At 38.9% G+C, this 19,521-nt stretch overlaps 1 protein-coding gene across 8 annotated transcripts in view; it reads right to left on the minus strand.

Annotated features, from left to right (window-relative positions):
* The window catches only part of PLCB1 (phospholipase C beta 1), a 648,142-nt gene that overhangs the window by 228,832 nt on the left and 399,789 nt on the right, over positions 1-19,521 (minus strand). For all 8 annotated transcript variants that reach the window (XR_012500533.1, XM_074346936.1, XM_074346933.1 and 5 more), the window contains one exon: positions 5,778-5,915. Coding sequence is in view for 7 of the 8 variants with exons in the window: in XM_074346936.1 (XP_074203037.1) it covers positions 5,778-5,915 (138 nt within the window). In the remaining variant the exon portion in view is untranslated. The remainder of the gene's footprint in view (positions 1-5,777; positions 5,916-19,521) is intronic.

Raw genomic sequence — 19,521 nt, forward strand, 5'->3', positions numbered from 1 at the left:
CTCCTACTGAGAATCCCGGCAAACTGAGGGGAGAGGTCTGTGCTGGGAAGAAGGTATCTGGAGCAACTCACGCAGGGGCTTCAATGCCTTCAACTCAAACATGAGGAGATTAGAGCACATGACGTTAACACCTCCATGGCTCTACAATTTTCCATGATCTATCAATTGCTTTTAAAGACTCATAAGCTTCTTTTTCCCATTCTTGCTCCTTCCCTTCCCCCCTCTCTCCCTCTTCCCTTTCTTTCATCCTTTCTTTTTTCCTTCCCCAAACACACATTTATTGAGCACCTCCTACTAGCTAAGCACTAAGATAGATGTTGGGAACATAAGTGACTAAGTTATATTTTCTGATCTTAAGCAGCTCACAAATCCAGGGTCGGGTGTCAGACCCACTGACAGATAAATAATAGTGTGAGAAATGCAATAGAAAACATGCATAGCGTTCATCAAAGAACAGGAAGGAACGATCAGTTGTTCATGGAAATCATGGGACAGAAGAGGAGATGGATGAGTTGTATGTAAGCTGAGTTCCTAAGGAGGCTTGGAAATTCTCCTGGTGGACAGAATGGAGAAGGGACACCTGGGAAAACATGCAACTCTGAAGGCACTAAAATGACAATTATAAACGCAGAAATAATCACAGGTGGTTAGGAACTGCTGAAGCAGAATGGGGCCAGGGTCCGAGTAGTGAAGCTATGCTTATTTTAGTCACTGATGAATCCCTTGTACTTCGAACATACTAGAACTCAATGACTATTTGCTCACTAAGTGAATGATGGAATGAAATAGACAGGAAGCTTGATTGTGTGGGTTGTGGGTAATATGCACTGGAAAGGATTTTAAGAATGATCAGGTTTGAGGGGTTTTTTAGGATCATCCCTATGCAGATAGACACAGAGTTAGAGAGCAAAGAGAGGCCTCCAGGAAAGGAGGTAGAAGTGGTTACAGATGAGACCCATCAAGAACTTGAACAAGACAGGAGGGAGAAGCGGAACAAAGGAGACGTGAAAGCCAGTAAGGAAATTCAGAGAGCTTGTGAATTATTAGGTTGGTGGGCAAACAACCGGTGGGGATGAAGTTAAGATGAACTTCCAGGAAATCCCAGGTCACACTCTCAAAGTGAGTGAACTAGATCCTCTATGACATTCATAGCTGCAGAGGTGACAGAGATCCCCTAAAAATTCTAAAATAGCCACTCAAGGCTGATGTTCCGTTTATAGAACATATTTCTGGAGCACTCATTTATTCTGTGACAGCTGTTTTAAAATCAAAATAATTTAACATACAGAGATCCTATATTCATCATTTTTTGTATGTATGAATTAACATTTAGAAAATTAACTGGCTCAACCAACTTGGGAAATTGGCAGTGTCCATCAAGGCTGGCCATAGCAAGATCTATGACCAGCAATTCCGTATCTCACAGGAAGGCATAGCTTTATAAAGCAACACTATTTGTAACAGTGCAAAACTGAAAACTGCCTGAATGCCCATCATCTGTAGAATAAATAAATTATAGTATACTATTTAGCAAAGAGAATGAACAAAGTACAATCACATGCAAAATACAGAAGGACCTTACAGATATAAACGCTGAGTAATAGAAGTCAGACCAAAAAGAAAACATATTCTACAGTTTCATTGACAGATGTTTTTAAAACAAGTAAAACCAATCTGTAAAGTTGGAGGTTAAAATAGGGTGGGTGTGTTAGGAGTCATTGCCACCAGCATACATGTATGTTGTTGTCTCTCTCACTATAAAAACTATCTCTTGGTCTCAGGTCCCCCTTCCAGCATCCTTCCCATTTCTCTGCTGCCCTTCCCATCAAAACTTCCCACAAGACTAATCTCTCTTGGCTTCTTAATTTGTCTCTGTGGGTATTCATTCCCCAGAGCCCACTCCAGTAGGCTTTTGACCCTGCTACTCCACTGAAGTTGCTCTAATCATAGTCACCAACGACCTCTGTACTGTTAAGTCCAATGGTTAATTCTTGGCCTTCATCTTACCTAAACCATGACCAGCATTTGACCCTGTTGAAGACTCTGTTCTTCCTGAAACACATTCTTCATCTGGCTTCCAAACGCACACAATTGCCTCATGGCCATCTCCCAGGCTACGCCTCCTCAGCCTGCTTCTTTGATTGTTTCTTATCTCCTCAATCTCTCCATGTTGGAGTGTCAGTGACTCAGGACATCTATCTACAGATACCTCCTGGCTGATCTCATCCTGCCTCATTCAGTACTATCTATAACCTGATGACTTCCAAATTGATGCATTATATTTGGCATTCAACTCCAGGCTCAAAGATCTAACTGCCTACTCAACGTATCTACTTAGGGATCTAATGATAATCTCAAACTAAACATAATCAGAGCTGAGCCCTCGCTATCTACCATCAAATGTGCTCTACTTTCAATTCCCCATGTAAAGTGAGTGGTGTTTCCATCCTTCCTAGCTCTTGAGCCAAAACTCCAACATCATCCTGGATTCTTCTCTTTCTCTCACATGCGACATACAACTGCAATTGTTTATGTTCTTGATTCTTCCACTAAGCAGATTTAGATTCGGGATTGATACTGATATCAATGTTCAGATCCCTTCTTATCTCTTGCGCAGCCTGGTCTTGGTCCAAGTCACTAGCAACTCACTCAAAACACTGCTGTTCAGTTTTCCTGACTGATCTCCCTGCTTGCATTATTGCCTCTCCTCTTTCAGTCCGTTATTGACTAAAGAGTGAAGTCAGATCATGTCTATCATCTGCTTAAAATCCTCCAATGGCTTCTATCTCCCTCAGAATAAAAGCCTGAGTCCTTCAAAAGCCTCCACCACAATACAAGACATTAACATCTGTTGCCTTTGTGAGTTTCCTTTGCTGATACCTCCGACTTAGCCAGGAGTTACATAGCGGTGGGTGGAGGACTGCTCAGAATTCATGGTGAGAGAGTAAAGGGAAGAGTGATGATATTCGCCTCCTCCGTGCAGCTCCGAGGAGGGGCCAGAGCATCCCAGAGAGGGGGACTGAAGTCCAGGAGTTCCAGGGGTAGCAAACGTGGATGTGTTAATTGGTCCCCGGGGGCTAGGAGACGCAGGGAGAAGTGTGAGACTCAGAGGGGCAAACATGAAACAAACCACCTAGGTTCCAGATCTACTAAAGGGAGGTGTCCCTTTAGGGAGCAGGGGAAGCTAATCCTGAGGACACAAAGGGCTGCCATCTCACGCAGCACAACAAAAAGTGAGACTGTTGTTTAATTACAAACAAGACCACTTTTTTAAGTCTCACTACAGAGGGAAAAACTGAAAGACATAGTTTCTTCCCCAATCCTTCTTTTCAAGGAGTCACTTATCTTAAAGAATAAATAAAAAATTCAATCACAAGTGATTGATGTAAGAAAGAAAGCACGTGAATCTCGAATAATATATTTAGGAAAGTTTAAGTCCTGGTTCTGATAAAAAAAAATTTTAAGTGACTCAAGAGATTTCTCAGAAGTCTATTATAGTGTTGCAATTGAATAACTTCCTTCAGATTTTTGCCTTCCTGAGCACTCCTTAAATAAATAATCCCCTCCCCGCCACCCTCACCCACCTCCTTCCGCTTTATCCTGCCACACAGATCTGCATCAGACCCACAATACGTTTAATTCATAATCGTGATTTATCTGTTTATTTCCTCCAGAATGCTGTGTCCCTGACACTGGAATTGTGGCTGGCGCAGAGAAGGCATCTGACAAATATGTGCTGAATGAATGAATCAGCCAGAATCCCTTTGTAAACAACTTCTCCTGGAGACATTTGACTTTCAGAGAAGCTCAGGTTCCTGCCGGGTGTTCTAACTGATGAGAGAAACTGTCTCCGTTGGGGCTGGCACTACACGAGGTACTGTGTACCTTGGCTCTGGAGACTAAATAGGAGGTGTGATGTTATGAGACAATACTGACAATTAGAAGGGTGGAAATTGAGTTTTCAGAGTACATGGTGTTTGCATATCTTAACCTCCTGGATGAGCAATTTCAGTGGGGAAAAAAACACCCTATGAAATATCACAGTCAGGGAAGGCAGAGCATATGCTGTAGCTTTATGAATTATACCAGGCAAGTAGCTGCTGGAAAAATGTCTACAGATGCACTTCTGATGGGGAATACTACAGGGCTCAGTAATCAAAATCCCGAAAGAAAATTAATGAGCAGAAGTCCTCAGAGAGGAGGAAATTAAATATGTTTTAAACATCACTGCACAAAGGTTTAATGTATGCAGACTGGTTTGTAATATAAAATCTATATTTGCTGACAGTAAAAGCCTCCCTGAAAGTCACTGTCATTTAGTGAATGTAATTGAGAGTTAATGAATATCATGAATTGGTCATTTTTTTAAACTGAATGTGACTGCATTTGGGGAGTGGCATTTCAAAAATATTTGAGACATACTTAGTATTTGTTTATCTATGTTCATCTATCCATCCAATTATCTATGCCTATACTGAGAATGAAGTGTATATACTCAACAGATTACCAGCAGGTACCAGCATAAGACTGATGGTAAGACCAGTATAATGTTTCACTGAACCTTAGTCTCTCCAAGCATAAAGTCTACCATCGAAGTAAATGGGTAACTTGGTCCTTAAAGAGAGAAGATAGATTGGGTTTGTAACACAGTCTCGAAGGGCAGTTTTTAAAGGCCACAGAGTGTTCAAACTGGTTGGCATGTTATTCACTCAATTATAACAATGAAGTTGATGTTATGCAATTGTTGGACATCAGCCATGATCACTAATGAATAAGAGGTCAGGTCAATACAGTTGGTGCAGCTCAGGAAACTGTCAGAGCACCAAGGGTTAAAAAATGATGGCTCATAATGCTCAGATAATAAACACGGGCCCACCATGACCCCATAGTTATGCTCATGATGTAAGAAGCAGTCTAAGGGCTCAGATATGCTATGCAGACTTCAAAGTTTTCTTAGATTCATATTCTTAACGCTTGAAAGAGATTATATGAAGGGTGAGGATCATCCTTAGTAGCTTATAAACTACAAACATGGAAAAAGAAAGCTTTTCCTTCAACACGTTCATTTCAGTGCCCTTTCAATGGCAGTTGGGTATTTTTAGAGCAAGCATCAAACTTGAGACCAAGTTTCCCAAAAGTTAATAGCTTCTTGTTTGATCTACCTGGCCTGTATTCTAGTTACTTCTGGATGCATCTGAAAGGCCCACTATTTTAGTAGATTAGCAACTCCTTAATGGAGAGGCTGTGTCTAATTCATAGTCCGTGGCTGAAACAAACAGCATTTATTATTCTTTCAATATTTTATTTAAATTTTTAATTTGCCATTCGTTCTCATATGAACTGAGCAGCTACTATGTGCATAATCACGGGCTGGGGCCTGCACCTGGTAAAAGAAGTTGAATAGGTGATGAAAATGTCTGCTGTCTAGGAAAGGGATGGAAAGAAGATGGGCTGGAAGTGGCACGAGTTAAGGCCAAGAGAGAAAGAGTCCGGGTCAGATGTGTAGGCGAAATGGAACGTGGTTTTATCTGTATTTTCTTTTGCAAAGAAATATATCAAATGCCTTCTTTCTAATGAAAAATCTCCACAATTCTACATAGAGGCCATTATTTGGAAGTGTTTGAATTACACTTCTGTTTGGCAGCAGAATTATTTTTAGATGGAATTTTAACACAAGTTCAATATGACAACAACTCAAAGTCTTTCACCGGCATCCGTTCAATATTGTATGGATTCAGATCAGGGGGACAAGTTTCAGAAGTTCCAATCCACCATACCTTGGCCACCTCTTCTTGGAAAGCCACGAGATTCAAATGGGAGATGTTAACTAAGTCAGGTCCGTACACCACGGTTATCATGCGATGTTCCAGGCGCCCGATGTTCCCCACATCCAAAAGTTCCCGTAACTTGGGGTCCTGGATAATAACAAACGTTGAAAAAAGTTAGTCTTAACGAGAGATTCCAACATGGTAACCTAATTTCAAAAGAATTAGAGCTAGAATGCCTTCAAAACAAAGTTGCGTTTTTTTCTTACCAGAAATTGGTATGAGAAGTCCCTCAACCCAAAATGGCCCAGAAAAGAAAAATAACTTGCCCAAAGGTTGTGGAGAGATTATTTCTGGATCAAGATTTGTGATCTTACAATTTTATGCTAAGTGAAATAAGTCAGAAAGAGAAAGCCAAATATTGCATGGTATCATTTATATGTCGAATCTAAAAAAACTGAACTCGTAACAGAGATCAGAGTGGTGGTTACCAGGGACTGGGGGATTGGAAGGTGAGGGAAATGGGGAGATGTTGGACAAAAGGTACAAACCTCCAGATACAAGATAAGTTCTGCAGGTGTGATGTACAGCATGGTGATTATAGTTAATAATATTGTATTATATACTTGAAAAATGCCAAGGGAGTAGATCTTAAATGTTCTCACCACAAAAGAGAAATGAAAATGATGTGATGTGATGGGGTGTTGGCTAACACCATGGTGGTAATCATTTTGCAGCAGAGAAGTGTAACAAATCAGCATGCTGTACACCTACACTTACACAACGTCACATGTCAATTTTATCTCAATAAAGCTGGAAAGAAAAGACTTGTGGTCCTCAGTCAGGAGCTCTTTCTGTCATACTGCCATTCAGTAACATATTTTTGTGCACCACAATTCTCCCTTTATTTCTTCCAATCATCCTATGAATCCCATATTGAAATGCAGAATCTCATCCCTCACAGACACATTAAGATGAAGAGGGTGGCCCTAGAAGAATCAAAACACGATGCCAGCTAGGGCTGGGGCAGAAATGTAGCTGAGGGTCACAGCATGGACCGTCTCCAACACTCAGTACTGATGGGAAGAGGGGTTGTTAGAGCAAAATGGTGGCCCTGCCATGAATAGGTTACTTCAATTCTATCCTCAAAAAGTACTGGGATTTGGACATAGAAAAAAATCTGCAGTTTTTTCAGGGTAAATTGCATTCTTTGGGACATAGTAAGGAAGGATCCCTTGGCGATACGGTCCTGCTGGGAAAAGGAGGTTTCCAAGCCTTCTGAATTCAAAGTAAAATCTACCATAGGGCTCAGTCGGTTTGTTTGAATTAATTTTCCTCTCATAAGACAGGCCTTGAAGAAAATGAGAGGTTCATGTGGAAAATTAGCAGCAAATCAATCACTTAGCAAGTCTGCAGCCAGCTTCAGAGCAAGGAATAAACTTGCATTCTTATTTATTTAGTTAAATTTTGGGCCAACAGGGCTTAATGACTTAGGCTGGTTATTCTGATTTCCATTCTGAGGTTTTTATAGGCAACATCCTTACAAAGAAAGAGCAAACTTGAATAAACCCAAAAAGAAAACCAACAAAATCTTTCCAGCTGAGTTGGGGTTTGATTTGGTGACATTAATTCTCTCTGTAGTTAATAAAACTTTCCCCTCTGTTTGGCTGTGTGAAAGAGGAACGTTTTCAGGGAAGTTAAGAGCAGAGAAAATTCCATTTCAAAGCTGCACCCAATGTCACTGAAACCTCACCTCCGCTAACAAGCTAAGAACTTATCAAGAAATCAGACCCCCTGGAAAGATCAAATAAATGCTCCCACAGAAACATCAATCTGCATGACCTAGAAAAGGAGAGATATACAGTTTAAAAAAATTGAATAAACAATAATAGCAAAAAAGGGAAATCTTTAGCATTCTAGCATTCATGAAAGATTAAAGCAGAATATTCAAGAATGGACTCTTTGTGAAGGCTAATTAAAGAATGGTATCAACTGTTCTATGAAACAATTAACTGTGTCACAGGTTTTGAACTCCCTTGAGGCAAGGTTCAAAGAGAAAATACATTTGATCAGTACTTAAATTTTTTTTTTTTTTTGTATACTCGGAAGAGAAAAATAATCCTCAGAAACCACTTGAAAGCTGTAATGATAAATTCCAAGTTTCGAATCTGTGATTACAGTGCTCATCAGTATCGTTCCTCCTACACCACGTAATGGGACGACGTTTGGGAATGAATGGCCTCTGTACTTCGCTCCCTTTCTTTCCTTCCAGTGAGAGTCACACAACTCGCCCTCTGGCTTTTTTTCTCCCTCAGGTATTGTCTGTTCAGTCTATATCACTTTACTGCCTCATTCACGTGTCCATTAAAAACACGTTTGCCCGTTTATCAAGTAGTGGATGATTAAAGAGTGTCACCTATCAGAACTGCAGGGACAAAGTGTGAGGGTCAGGGATTCACTTGAGTTGTCCTTGAAATACGGGAACTCAAGGCAAGTAGAGAGCACCCAGGGAAGGTGCCCAGAACAGAAAACCATTCTGGAAAAGGGCTACTGGGATTCTGGGGTGAGAAAGATCATCAACTCTTTGTGACATCTCTGTAAAAGTTTCCTACTGATGGTTGTTTATATATATTTAAAAACTGTTGGTTTTTATGTAATTAGAAATTTGTAGTAAAGTATTTAGTGATGTCTGGTCTTGGAAGCATAGAGCAGGCAGACAAAATAATGAGGATGTGTGAATCTGAGGGGAAGGTATTTGAAGATTCATTATTTATGTCTCTCTATGCTTGAGATAGTTAACAATTACATAATAAATAATAAATAAGATTATTGAGCATAAGCTAGAGGAGCAAAACATTAAATTTTTTTTTCCAAGAGAAACCACAGTATTTTTAAATTATGTAGCTCTGATAGTAAACAGAGAAGTCATTTAAAGTATATAGAAAGCAACCTCCTTACAAAGATGCATTCTTGGTGATGGATCATGCTAATTTTTAAACTATATTTTACTTTTCCCCCCATCATTAATCATTTTATTTCTCTTTAAAATACCTTTTCTTCATCTATTTCATTTTTATCAACACCAAACTTGGTGATGTTAGAACCCTCTCCCTGAAGACATGACTTCACTTTTCTTTTCACCTGGACCCCAAGTTGTCTCATTTGAACACAACATCTCCAGCTGATGTGGTGGCTTCAGAACTCATTCTTCATTACTGAGCATCTGATATGTGAAGGGTGGGCTCAAAAAAGATATCTGTCCTTTCAAGTACCGCAAGTTGCCCTCAGCTGTTTTCAGCAGAGGAGACCCTCAGAGAACAGGTTGGGGGCGGGGGGGGTGGTGGAATTATCTGGAAGGATAAAAACAAAGGCACCATATGTTTGGAGAAGTTTATAGATGGAAAGGACTTAAAATAAATAGATGTGTCAAAAAATGGTTGTTTCTAGGGGGCTATTTCTCAGGTCTGGGGATATAAGTAACTATATTTCAAAAAATGAACAAAATCAAAATAGTAACAGTGACAACAAAAAAAACCCCTACAATTTACATAAAAATCACTCCCTCCACAAAACCTGTTCTACTAAGGAATTTTATGCCTGTTTCTCATTGAATGAACTTTCTGACCAGTTTTCAGAGAAGGGTTTTCTTACTTAAATTACTACCGGACTCAAACACAATTCTTGGTCCCTGAAAGGATTATAAATTCTTTGAAATTGTTACAGAGAAAACAAGCTGTCTTCACAACTCTGAAAACATGTTCAATTTCTCTGTTGCAGAATACTAAAGAATATAGCTGGGAAAAAAAAAAAAAGAGGTCAAGCGAACTTGGAATTTCATATTTTCACTCAGCTGTTGCTCAGGCCTGTTCCCTCCGGAGAATACCCCAGTGTCTCTCCAGTTGGAATTCAGCCGATCAGATCAGCTAAGAATCCTGGCAGTTGTAATTTAAGTCCACTTTTAAAGGTAAGTCCTTGATCATCTCTGTCCCCACAAGAGTTACAAAATAGAGACTGTCTGACTAAATAAGCCCATTCTTCTCTCAAGCATCAAGACTCCTGATTAAATTACTTCAGGTCTGTTGCAAAGAAAGTCAAGTTGCTCAAGTTAATGGTTCCCATTTCCAGGTAATGGACAACTGAAGAAAGTCAGGACTGCTCTACACCCGAGACACGTGGACTCCATCACACCAGACCTTACTATCATTACGCCGTATCATTCAACATATTAGAAATTAACCAAAGAGATAAAACACAAGCTAAAGGTTGATTTTTTAAAAGAGTTAAATCCCAGTCGCGCTCTTCATTTCCTAGTATCTTTCAAAGGAACGTTATTTTATTTGTTGGTCAGATATCCGCAAAAGAAAAAAAAACTCTTTTCAAGACCTTCAGATTTCATTTGAACAACAGAAACATTTTTGGTGCACAAAATATACCTTACTCAGTTTCCATCCCCATAATCCTTACTGGATTTTAGGCTTACTGAACAATTTGCATATTAGGTTAATTTTATCCCCAGCACTTAGGGCAACGTTTTCAATCTGAATTACAGTTATATGGATGTAACTTTAATCTGTCAGTCATACAAAGAACCAAGTATATCAAAGACTTTCTATTAACACTCGGTACAACAGTCGGAAATGACAGAGGCAGATTCCTTGTTAGACTTAAGTGACATTAGTAGGTTTAAGCTTCGCAGGGATAAAGCTATCTTTTCTTTGAAGGCAGAGCAAGTTCTTTTCATCCTTGATTTAAATTTTGTTATGAAGGAAAGGTAGAAACTTATGCTCAGGACGGTTTTCCATCAAGGTCTTGAATTTAACATTTATCTTTCAAAAAAAAAAAAAAGAACAAATTCCCTTGGAATCAATACTTGTATTCTCACAGTTCTCATTTTAAAGGTTTCTCTCTCTTTTTTATGAATGTGAGAAGGAATGCCATTCTCTTCCTCAGGATGTACCAGTAGCTTGGGCACCCACCCTACACAGCGAGCAAGCCTTTGTAGGTAAACCACTATCCACTCACTTGGACTCCGACTTTGAAATATAGTACTGTGAACGTTCTCCTACACGGAGGGGAAGACTTGGAAGATACTGCTTATCCATCTTTTCCTGTAAGTGGTAGATGGAGGTGGCTTGAATATTTTTCAGCTGTTTCTTTAGATGGAGGGAATAAAGGGAGAACAGACTGACTATGGTAAAAAAAAAAAAGTGACTACGAGCAAATACTAGAATGATAAAGAGAAGCATTATGGTAACAAGATTCTTTATATTTGTACAGAGTAGTGACAAAGTTGCAGATGGAGCCTCCAGTCCATGCACAGGGAGCCTCAGTGCACAAGTGAAGAAATCTATTGATGCAGAAGAAAACATTTAGTTGGTCTGGCTGTGCATCTCCATCCAAAATAGAGTGGCTTAAAGATGCCAGACGTGAGTTTATCGAGCTAAAAACTAACATACTGTTCAAATCTAAAAGAAAAACAAATAGTTTAGAAGAAATGGAACAGCAACCATCATGCAAAGTATTCTGCTTGACCACAGGCATATCTATGCAGCTAAAAATGTGTTTATCCTGGGGAATGGTCACAGAGGACAGAGAAATAAATTCAAGAAAAATATCTTTAAATAGCATTCTAGTGATTAATTTAAAATTTAACAGCTTGAGGTTTTCCTCCTTTCAATGAAAAAACTCAGGGTATGATTTAATGTCGTTTCTAAGCTAGAATGAAAAGAAAGAGGAAGAAGGTGCTGGCAGCATTCAGGCAGCTGACACTCAGAAGTAGCAGGAAAGGGGATTCAAATACAGTGCCCAGATTCTGGGGAACAAGTAAATCCTGGATGGTAGAGGTGACGAAGAGAACACTTGTCAGAGCCGGACACATGCTGTCATTTCAAGAAGCTGCATTATCTGAGCTAGGTTCCTGGGTCACAGTATATACACATGCTCAGCTAACAGGTTGCTTGACTTGATGCTCCAGAAACGGACCTGAGTCGACGATCTGGGGGCAGGTACATTAGTTTGGAGGCGATCATAGGAAGTATAATGACAGAGTAAGACCAGGAGGAAAGAAAGTCAATATATAGCATATTTATAGTATATAGGATATGGAACAGTTTACCACTTTGGGTAACTGAAGCTTAATCCAACCAGAGCCATCCTAAGAGAGTGTGAAAAACACCCCCTACCCCCACCAAGGATCCTGGAAGCTGGATTACTGATCTCTCAACTCTCGTGTAGCATTGGTGGCGAATCTCCCCTGGGATGCCAACTCCCTTGTGTTACGGCCAGAAAACATTCTCAGGACTAGGTGGGAACTCTGCGGGTGGGCCAGTGCAATATGAGTGCCCGGCAAATGTCTCTTACACTGTTGAAGGAGTGGCTGTTAGACATAAGAGAATTTTGTCCTGATATTGATTAATCTTTAAGTATTCTATGAGATCTACGTTGGAAGGAATTTCATCAGGGCAAGTAGATTTAGATTCCTAACTGTTCAGTTCTCTATAAAAATAATAAATATAGGGACAATAAGTTCTTAGTAACTATGCATCAAGCACCATCCTAGCTGCTCTATATTTTTCCCTCCATTCAATCTGCAAACTAACATTGAAAGCTATGTTTTCCCCCCACAGTTTGCAAATGAGAACTCTAAGGTTTGGGGGAGGTAAGGTAATTTGCCCGGTTTTATAAAATGGGGGAAGGAAGATTTGACTCCAAGGAAAGCTAACTGTAAAGTCTAAGCCCTTCCCATATCACATTGTGTTAAAAGCACAGCCAATCTGATGGGGTTTATATAAAAATAGTGCACGTAGTTCAAATGGCAGAATAATCTTAAATAAATCAGCATCATTCAACTCCTCTGCCTTAGTGATAGTTTAGGCAGTTCCTTAAAATACAGAATAATCTATGTGGAATTAGAATAGGAAAGAAATGTGGTCCAGTGGCACCACTTTTCTTGCTAGGAAAGCAGGGAAGCTAAACGGTCAAGTTCAATCATCCTTACTGAAAGTCAAAGTGCATGAAAGATGTAGCGTTTTTTTAAAAAAAAAAAATCAGTGGGAATACTTCTCATCTAGTCAGTATTTGTCAAACCTAAAAATGCTAAAGTATAACCAGGTTGTCACTGATGTTTCAAACTATCCCATTCTCCCCTTAGCCGTCTCTGACACACGCAGCCACGTAACTGCCAGCCCAAGCCGTATGCATTGCCATTTCCACTCCAGTGCATAAAAAGCCACATGCCCCGAGGGGCAGTGCTGTGTGCAAAGCAGGCAGTTAGCCCTCATGTTCCTTCCTGTTTAAAACCCCCACAGATAGGGTGACGGTAATCACCTCCCCTTCAACTTTTAAGGGGGTTGGTGATGATTCTAGGTAAGTTTCAATGTAGCTGTGCCCAAGTTTTAGAATAATGACGCCGGTCTTTTCAAAGAATGAAAATAACATTTATTAAGTTCTCTCTGGTCCGTGAGCCCTTAATTGGTGAGTTGTTTGTTTGTTTTTCTTTCTTTCTTTCTTTCTTCCTTCCTTCCTTCCTTCTTCTTTTCTTTCTTCCTTCCTTCCTTCCTTCTTCTTTTCTTTCTTCCTTCCTTCCTTCCTTTTTTTTTCTTTCTTTTCTTTTCTTTTCTTTCTCTCTTCCTTCCTTTCTTTCTATTTTACTATTTTGTTGTGGGATCTGCCTCCTTATATGGTACTTGATACAGTTAGATGACACTAAAGGGGCTTCTAAAATCTCAGAACATAAGTTAAAATCAAGCAGATAAAACAAGAAGACCCAACAATTTCCTCATAATAACAAACAGTGCTCCCTTGACAGTTTCTGGAAAAAATCCATGTTTAGCATAGATGCTAAGGACTTTTGACACTTGGAGGGAGACAGTAGAAATTTTATCTTGTCTGTCTGACGTGGAGGTTTGGATGTGCCAATTAAAAGCAATGTAACCTCGTGAATTTTCTTAACCCTTCTATGATTCAGTTTCTTTGTTACAGGAATAAATGAATAATTATGTTAAGTGCTCAGGGCAGCACAGAACAAGCTGTGAGTCCTTGAAAAATAAATCAATAGCTTGAAAGTGAAAGACAATATGGGGGCATCTATGAATTACTTAATCGCTTACGGTCACCGGAACATTTTACTATATGTATATATATATTTACTTACTTTGTGACTTATCAAGCAAGACCTATTTGTATTTACATTATATACATTTATGGTTTGTGTCTATTTGGCTGATTATATTCTAAACACACGTATTTTACTTCTATATTTTCCTTAATTTGGTCTTCCATGGGGAGTATAATTTAAAGCGTGCTAAAAGACAAATCATTTCTAGAACCTTCATGTTTCTGGTTCCTGTGTTTAATAGCTTTGAAAATTAGGCAACCTGTTTTCTCTGAGCTTCAGCTTAGTTTTCACTCAAAAGAAATGATGATATATCTGATCCCCTTAAAGCATTTGCGTGATCAAAATTAAACCTGCAAACTGTACAGTGTCGCATATAAAGAAAGAATTCACATATTTTTGTGGTGACTGACATAATCATTTTAACTATGACATGAAAAACAGCAGTGAAAAAAATTGTTAGCTGTTTATCTTTTTCTTCTTAGAATTATCAAGGGCTGTAGAAGTTTAAAGGAGAGAAATTTTCCTGTCAATTTGTTGTAAGTAACTGTGAAAGCATTTGAAGGAAATTGATACTTTTTCTAGAAGTGTCTAAATATAGATGTGAATGTGTGTTTACCAAAGGCTCCAGAAGTATTTCAAGATGAAATATTATTTGATTTTCAGATTTATCTCCTTATTTTCATCTCTTTTTTCCCATTACTCTAGATAAATGAGTTCACTATATTTCATAATGAATAAAGATTAATAATATATTATTCCTTCGGAAACACAGGGATATAAAGCTCTTTACAATTCAAAGACTGGAGGAGGTCTGATGTCTACTTTTATGAGCAATAATTAATAACATCTAAATAAGCCCTGTCTAAAATATGCCTTTTTATGCATGTGCTTCTCTTTGAAAGTAAGGAAATGTCTTCTAAAATTCTTTATTCTCCATCCATCAAAATAATCCAACATTATACATGAAGACCAAAGCGTCATCTCTAAGACCTCAGCTGTCAATGAGAAAACAATTATCTTGAGAGTTATACAAATGTGTCTAGGCAGTAAGATTAAGCAGATGCATAATGTTGCCATGCCATGCCAGTACCATCAAGATTGTTAGGACAATTCTAAACAGGAATGAAAGCAGAATTCAATGAGTGTGAAGCTCTCAAAATTTTACAAAATCTGTACAAAAACAAAACAAAACCAAACCAAACCAAATAAGTATTCCCAGGACATTATTAGCCATTTCTTTGCATCTTACTTGTCAACCTGCACTAATCAATTTTTAAACAATGTATTTTAACTTTGTTCTCAAATATCACTTACCCCTTTTTTACCTTTTCTCCTCTTTCCCACTTCTGTTAGTCATCTTTTCTCTCCCCTACCAAAGTTTTCCTTAGGGGATTTTGTAAATCTTTTGGAACCTGGCAAATTAGATGTTTTTACATCATCCTAATAAGACAGTATTTAGCACATGAACTATTTTAGGATGAATTGTAATGTCACTGAGTTTCATATCAAGGGAACTCAAATCATCCTGCTGTCAAGGATTAACTCAAAATTATTCTACTTCTTGAGTTCTCTACTTAATTCACTTAAATATTAGGTCTATGATTCATTCATAGCAAACACTGTCCTGGGCACTCAAGAAATAGAGCAATACACAAAGTGGGATTAAGAGGATACATATATTTTCCTTTTTTCTTTCTTTAATTATTTCCACTCCGTACCTTTTTGTGAGGTGTACTTTAGAAGTTACTGGACGATTGGTTCAGTGTTTCATTTCAATCTAGTGATATCCTAACGTTGCTGGATAATTTCAACAATTTCAACAACAGAAAGATGGATCGCATTGAACCATGAACAGCTGCCTCTCATAATATGCTGGTTCATGTTCAAAGCTTGGAAAGTGAGAAACAAAGCAAAATCCCCAAACCCAAGCAAACAAACAACAGAACAAAAACCCCCACAGCCCTGAATTGTAGCACTGATTGCTTTGGATGCTGTAAATACTCCCACCGTAGCCAATTTCAAGCTACTCGAATACATCACAGAATTCAGAAGTGGAAAGAGACAGAAGCACATGGTTATGTAGTATTTCACTCTACAGATACAAGAGCTATATAAATATAAATAGTCTCAAGATCATAGGTAATCCTAAACTATAACAAAATAGAAAGTGATGAGCTTTGAGTATTTATTACCTTTGTTGTACATATAATTTACTGAGTTGCAAATTCGTATTATTTAATTTATAACAATGGTTGTGTTTAACAACCAATAACTTATTTACCAAAAATTTAACAGCTGGCTGTCATGAACTGGTACCAGCTGGTTCCAGCACATCACTGGCTGTGTCCAGAGGTGGACTGTAGAAGTTAAGAGAGACAGCTATGCTTCTGGGGAATAGGGAAAGGTGTCAGTTTGAGCAGAACCGTCCTTAATCTCTCTAGGCATCAATTGTCCATTTTAGCTCCTTTCTGGTTTTCTTCTTCCTGGCTAGGGATTGTTTTCACAATTGCTTGATCATCACACAGATCTCTCTCCTCAGGCCTTATCTGAGATGTGTAAGTGGACCCCACTCTGGGTACCCACCTAAAATGATCCTATTGGGCAGATCCCAGCTTCCTGGGCTCTATACATACAGGGCTGGGTCCTGGACGATCACCTTCAAATACAACCATAGTCCAACTCAAAGGGAAATGTAATAAGAGCATTTTACTCCAAAGTGTTAATGGTTTTCTCCTCATTAGAGAGTCTGGTTGTCTAGAGACCCACTGACCTATTGACCGATGCCCCAAAGGCTCCTTTTGAAAGAACGTTTAGAGTTTCCCTACTGTGTGTGGGCATCTGCTTCAAGCTCTTTATTCATCAAGTGAACAAATGTTTACTAAGCGGCTACTGTTTACCCAGCACTGAGCTAGCTGATGGAGCTACACTGGTGAACCCCACCCTGGTGATGTTTATAATCTGGTGGGGAAACAAGCATTAAATTAATCAAAGGGTCTCTATTTAAATAAACATGACAGTGCTTAGTAAGGGAGCCTGACATAGTCCATGGAATAAGAGACAGCTTCCCTAAAGAAGTATTAGATGAACTAAAATTTGAAAAATGAGGAAGAGTCTTAATCAGGTGAAGGAGGGGTAGTAAGAAGCACTTTGGGAAGGAGGAAGAGCATATGCAAATGTCTTGTGGTAGGAGGAAGAGGAGCAATTAAGAGAGAGTTCAAAGTGGGCAGAGGGCTTGGGCGAAATGAACCTGAGAGATTCATTTCAGGGGCTAGACTATACTAGGAGGTAAGGTCTCTCCTTGCTAAGGAGTTCTAAGCCTTTGAACCAAGGGGAGCCATTGAATGGGTTCAATCAGAGGGAGAACAGGATATGATTTGCTAGTCTGTAGAAGGCAGACTGGAGGGGAGGCACCTGCAGCCCTTCAGGTGGGAGAGAGGCTGGTAGCTCTGAGGTGGGAAGCCCCATGAAAAAGACGGCAGGACCCCCACGCAGGGCCACTACCCTCCTGCCAGCACCATTCAGTTCCTTGGCCCAGCGCTATTATTTCACTTTTTAAACTCTGAAACGGCTTACTTCTAGGAAAGCTGAACTTACCCCTAAGAGTCTATTGGTTCCCTGAGCTAACTCCTGATTGGTTCATTTGTAGTGCTTCATTTGCATGGATCTCACTCCTGATTGGTCCATTTCTACAAAGCTTGTTCCTAATTAGTCACCTTTGTTATACTTTATTTGCATACTACAAAGTGTTGCAAAATCTAGACTGGTAGCCTATAAAAGCCTGTGTAAACCTACAGATGGGGTCCAGAGCTTGGAATGTTAACTTCTCTGGGCCCATTGGCGTAATAAACCTGAGTTCTCCAACTCTCCAAGTGCTGCTTGGTCTCTCGCCTGGATCTAGGTTGCTGTCACAACTGAGCTGTAACACTGAGCTGTAACACGCTTTTCTGCAACAGCTTGAACCAGGGGCAGACTGGTGTAGCTGGACAGATTTGAAAGACATGGAGGCGATAAAATTAACCTCACCTGATGTTGGACTGGGTATTGGAATTGAAGAGATGAAAGTGTTAGCAATAACTCCTAGGTTCTGAACAGCGGAGACATGGGGTAGCCAAGAGACAGGGGCACCTGGACAAGGAGTGGATTTTCGGGGAGTAGATGGTATGGTTATGAGTTGGAATTTTAATACGCTAAGTCTGAGGTGCCTTTGAAACTATTCCCAGTTGTGGACCATAGATCCGATTGCTAAAGTCTTATCTACCAGGGGGTGGCTACAGAAACAAAGCCCTTGACTTCAGTTTTACTCTGGATAGGATTCTAAATACAGCAGAAGCAACTTACAGAACAAGATGCCTAGGGGATTTGTTACACCTTCCCCTCTTCCTTGGATTTCAGGTCATTGTTCTTTAATCCCAAATGTATTTTTCCTTCAAGTCAATGTTAAAATCATTTTATATTTATCAGAATGTAGCCCAAGCAAGCCAAATGAAGAATGTGCATTTAAAGAACAGCTTCTAAAGAGAGGTGACGTGTTTTGCATAAGTCTCCACAGAAGACAGATGTGAACAACGATTTTTGTGTATTGTTACATTCAGGAGTGGATGTGGGTGCTTGAATTATAAAGGCACTTTATAAAAAAACACTTATTTCTAAGACCATTGTGTTTTATGAGGGTGGTTCTGAATTGTGATTTAGAACAAAAAAAAAAGCATCTTCAACATGTGATATATTAGATGTTTATGTAACTACAGCAAAAGAACGATGAATCAGTGTCTTCGTTATGAATTTGATTTCCCCAAACCCAAGTGATTTGCAAAACTCTTAAATATTTTAGTATTCTCAAGGCAACATATAAGACAAAAATCATTTAAGCACAATTTTATGCAGCTTTTAAAAGTCATGTTTATGGTATAATATTAGGTATAAAAGCAACACTAAGAATTAACACATGATGTTAATTCTGTGCAACTATGAGTGCAGAGAGCCAAGACTGGAAGGAAATTTAATACAATATTAACAATGCTCTTGTCTACATTGTAAGATGCTATTTTTTTAGATGAAAGAAATTGCTGAATATGAAGATGTGGCGTACTCTTACAAAAAATTCAAATAATTCAGAAAAGGATAATGAAACAAAATTAACCCTGCACTTCACCAACTGGAAGCAACCACTGAAAACATGTTGGAGAACATCATTTAGATCAGTGTTGTCTCACAGAACTTCTGTGTTGATGGCATGGTTCCTTATCTGTGTTGTCCAAATATGGTAGCCATTAGCCACAAGTGTCTACTAAATACTTGAAATGTGGCTAATGCAACTGAGGAAGTGAATTTTTAATATGATTTAATTTAAGTTAATTTAAATTTAGATAACCACACGAGGCCAGTGGTTAGCAAATTGAACAGCGTAGTTCTATACCTTCCTCTACTTACACACATATCCAAATATCCCAATAATTTTATGTAAATTGGATTAAACTACCCCCATTTATTTGTAAATGGGTCACTTAATATATTAATGAGATGTTTATATAAATACAGGCATATATTACCTTCTTAAGTGATCCTGCAGTATCCCATTATATATATGCACCACAATTTATTTAACCTATCTTTCATCATTGGACAGGCTTTACTATTATA

This window comes from Camelus bactrianus, chromosome 19, assembly GCF_048773025.1.
Source record: "Camelus bactrianus isolate YW-2024 breed Bactrian camel chromosome 19, ASM4877302v1, whole genome shotgun sequence".
Lineage (NCBI taxonomy): Eukaryota > Metazoa > Chordata > Mammalia > Artiodactyla > Camelidae > Camelus > Camelus bactrianus.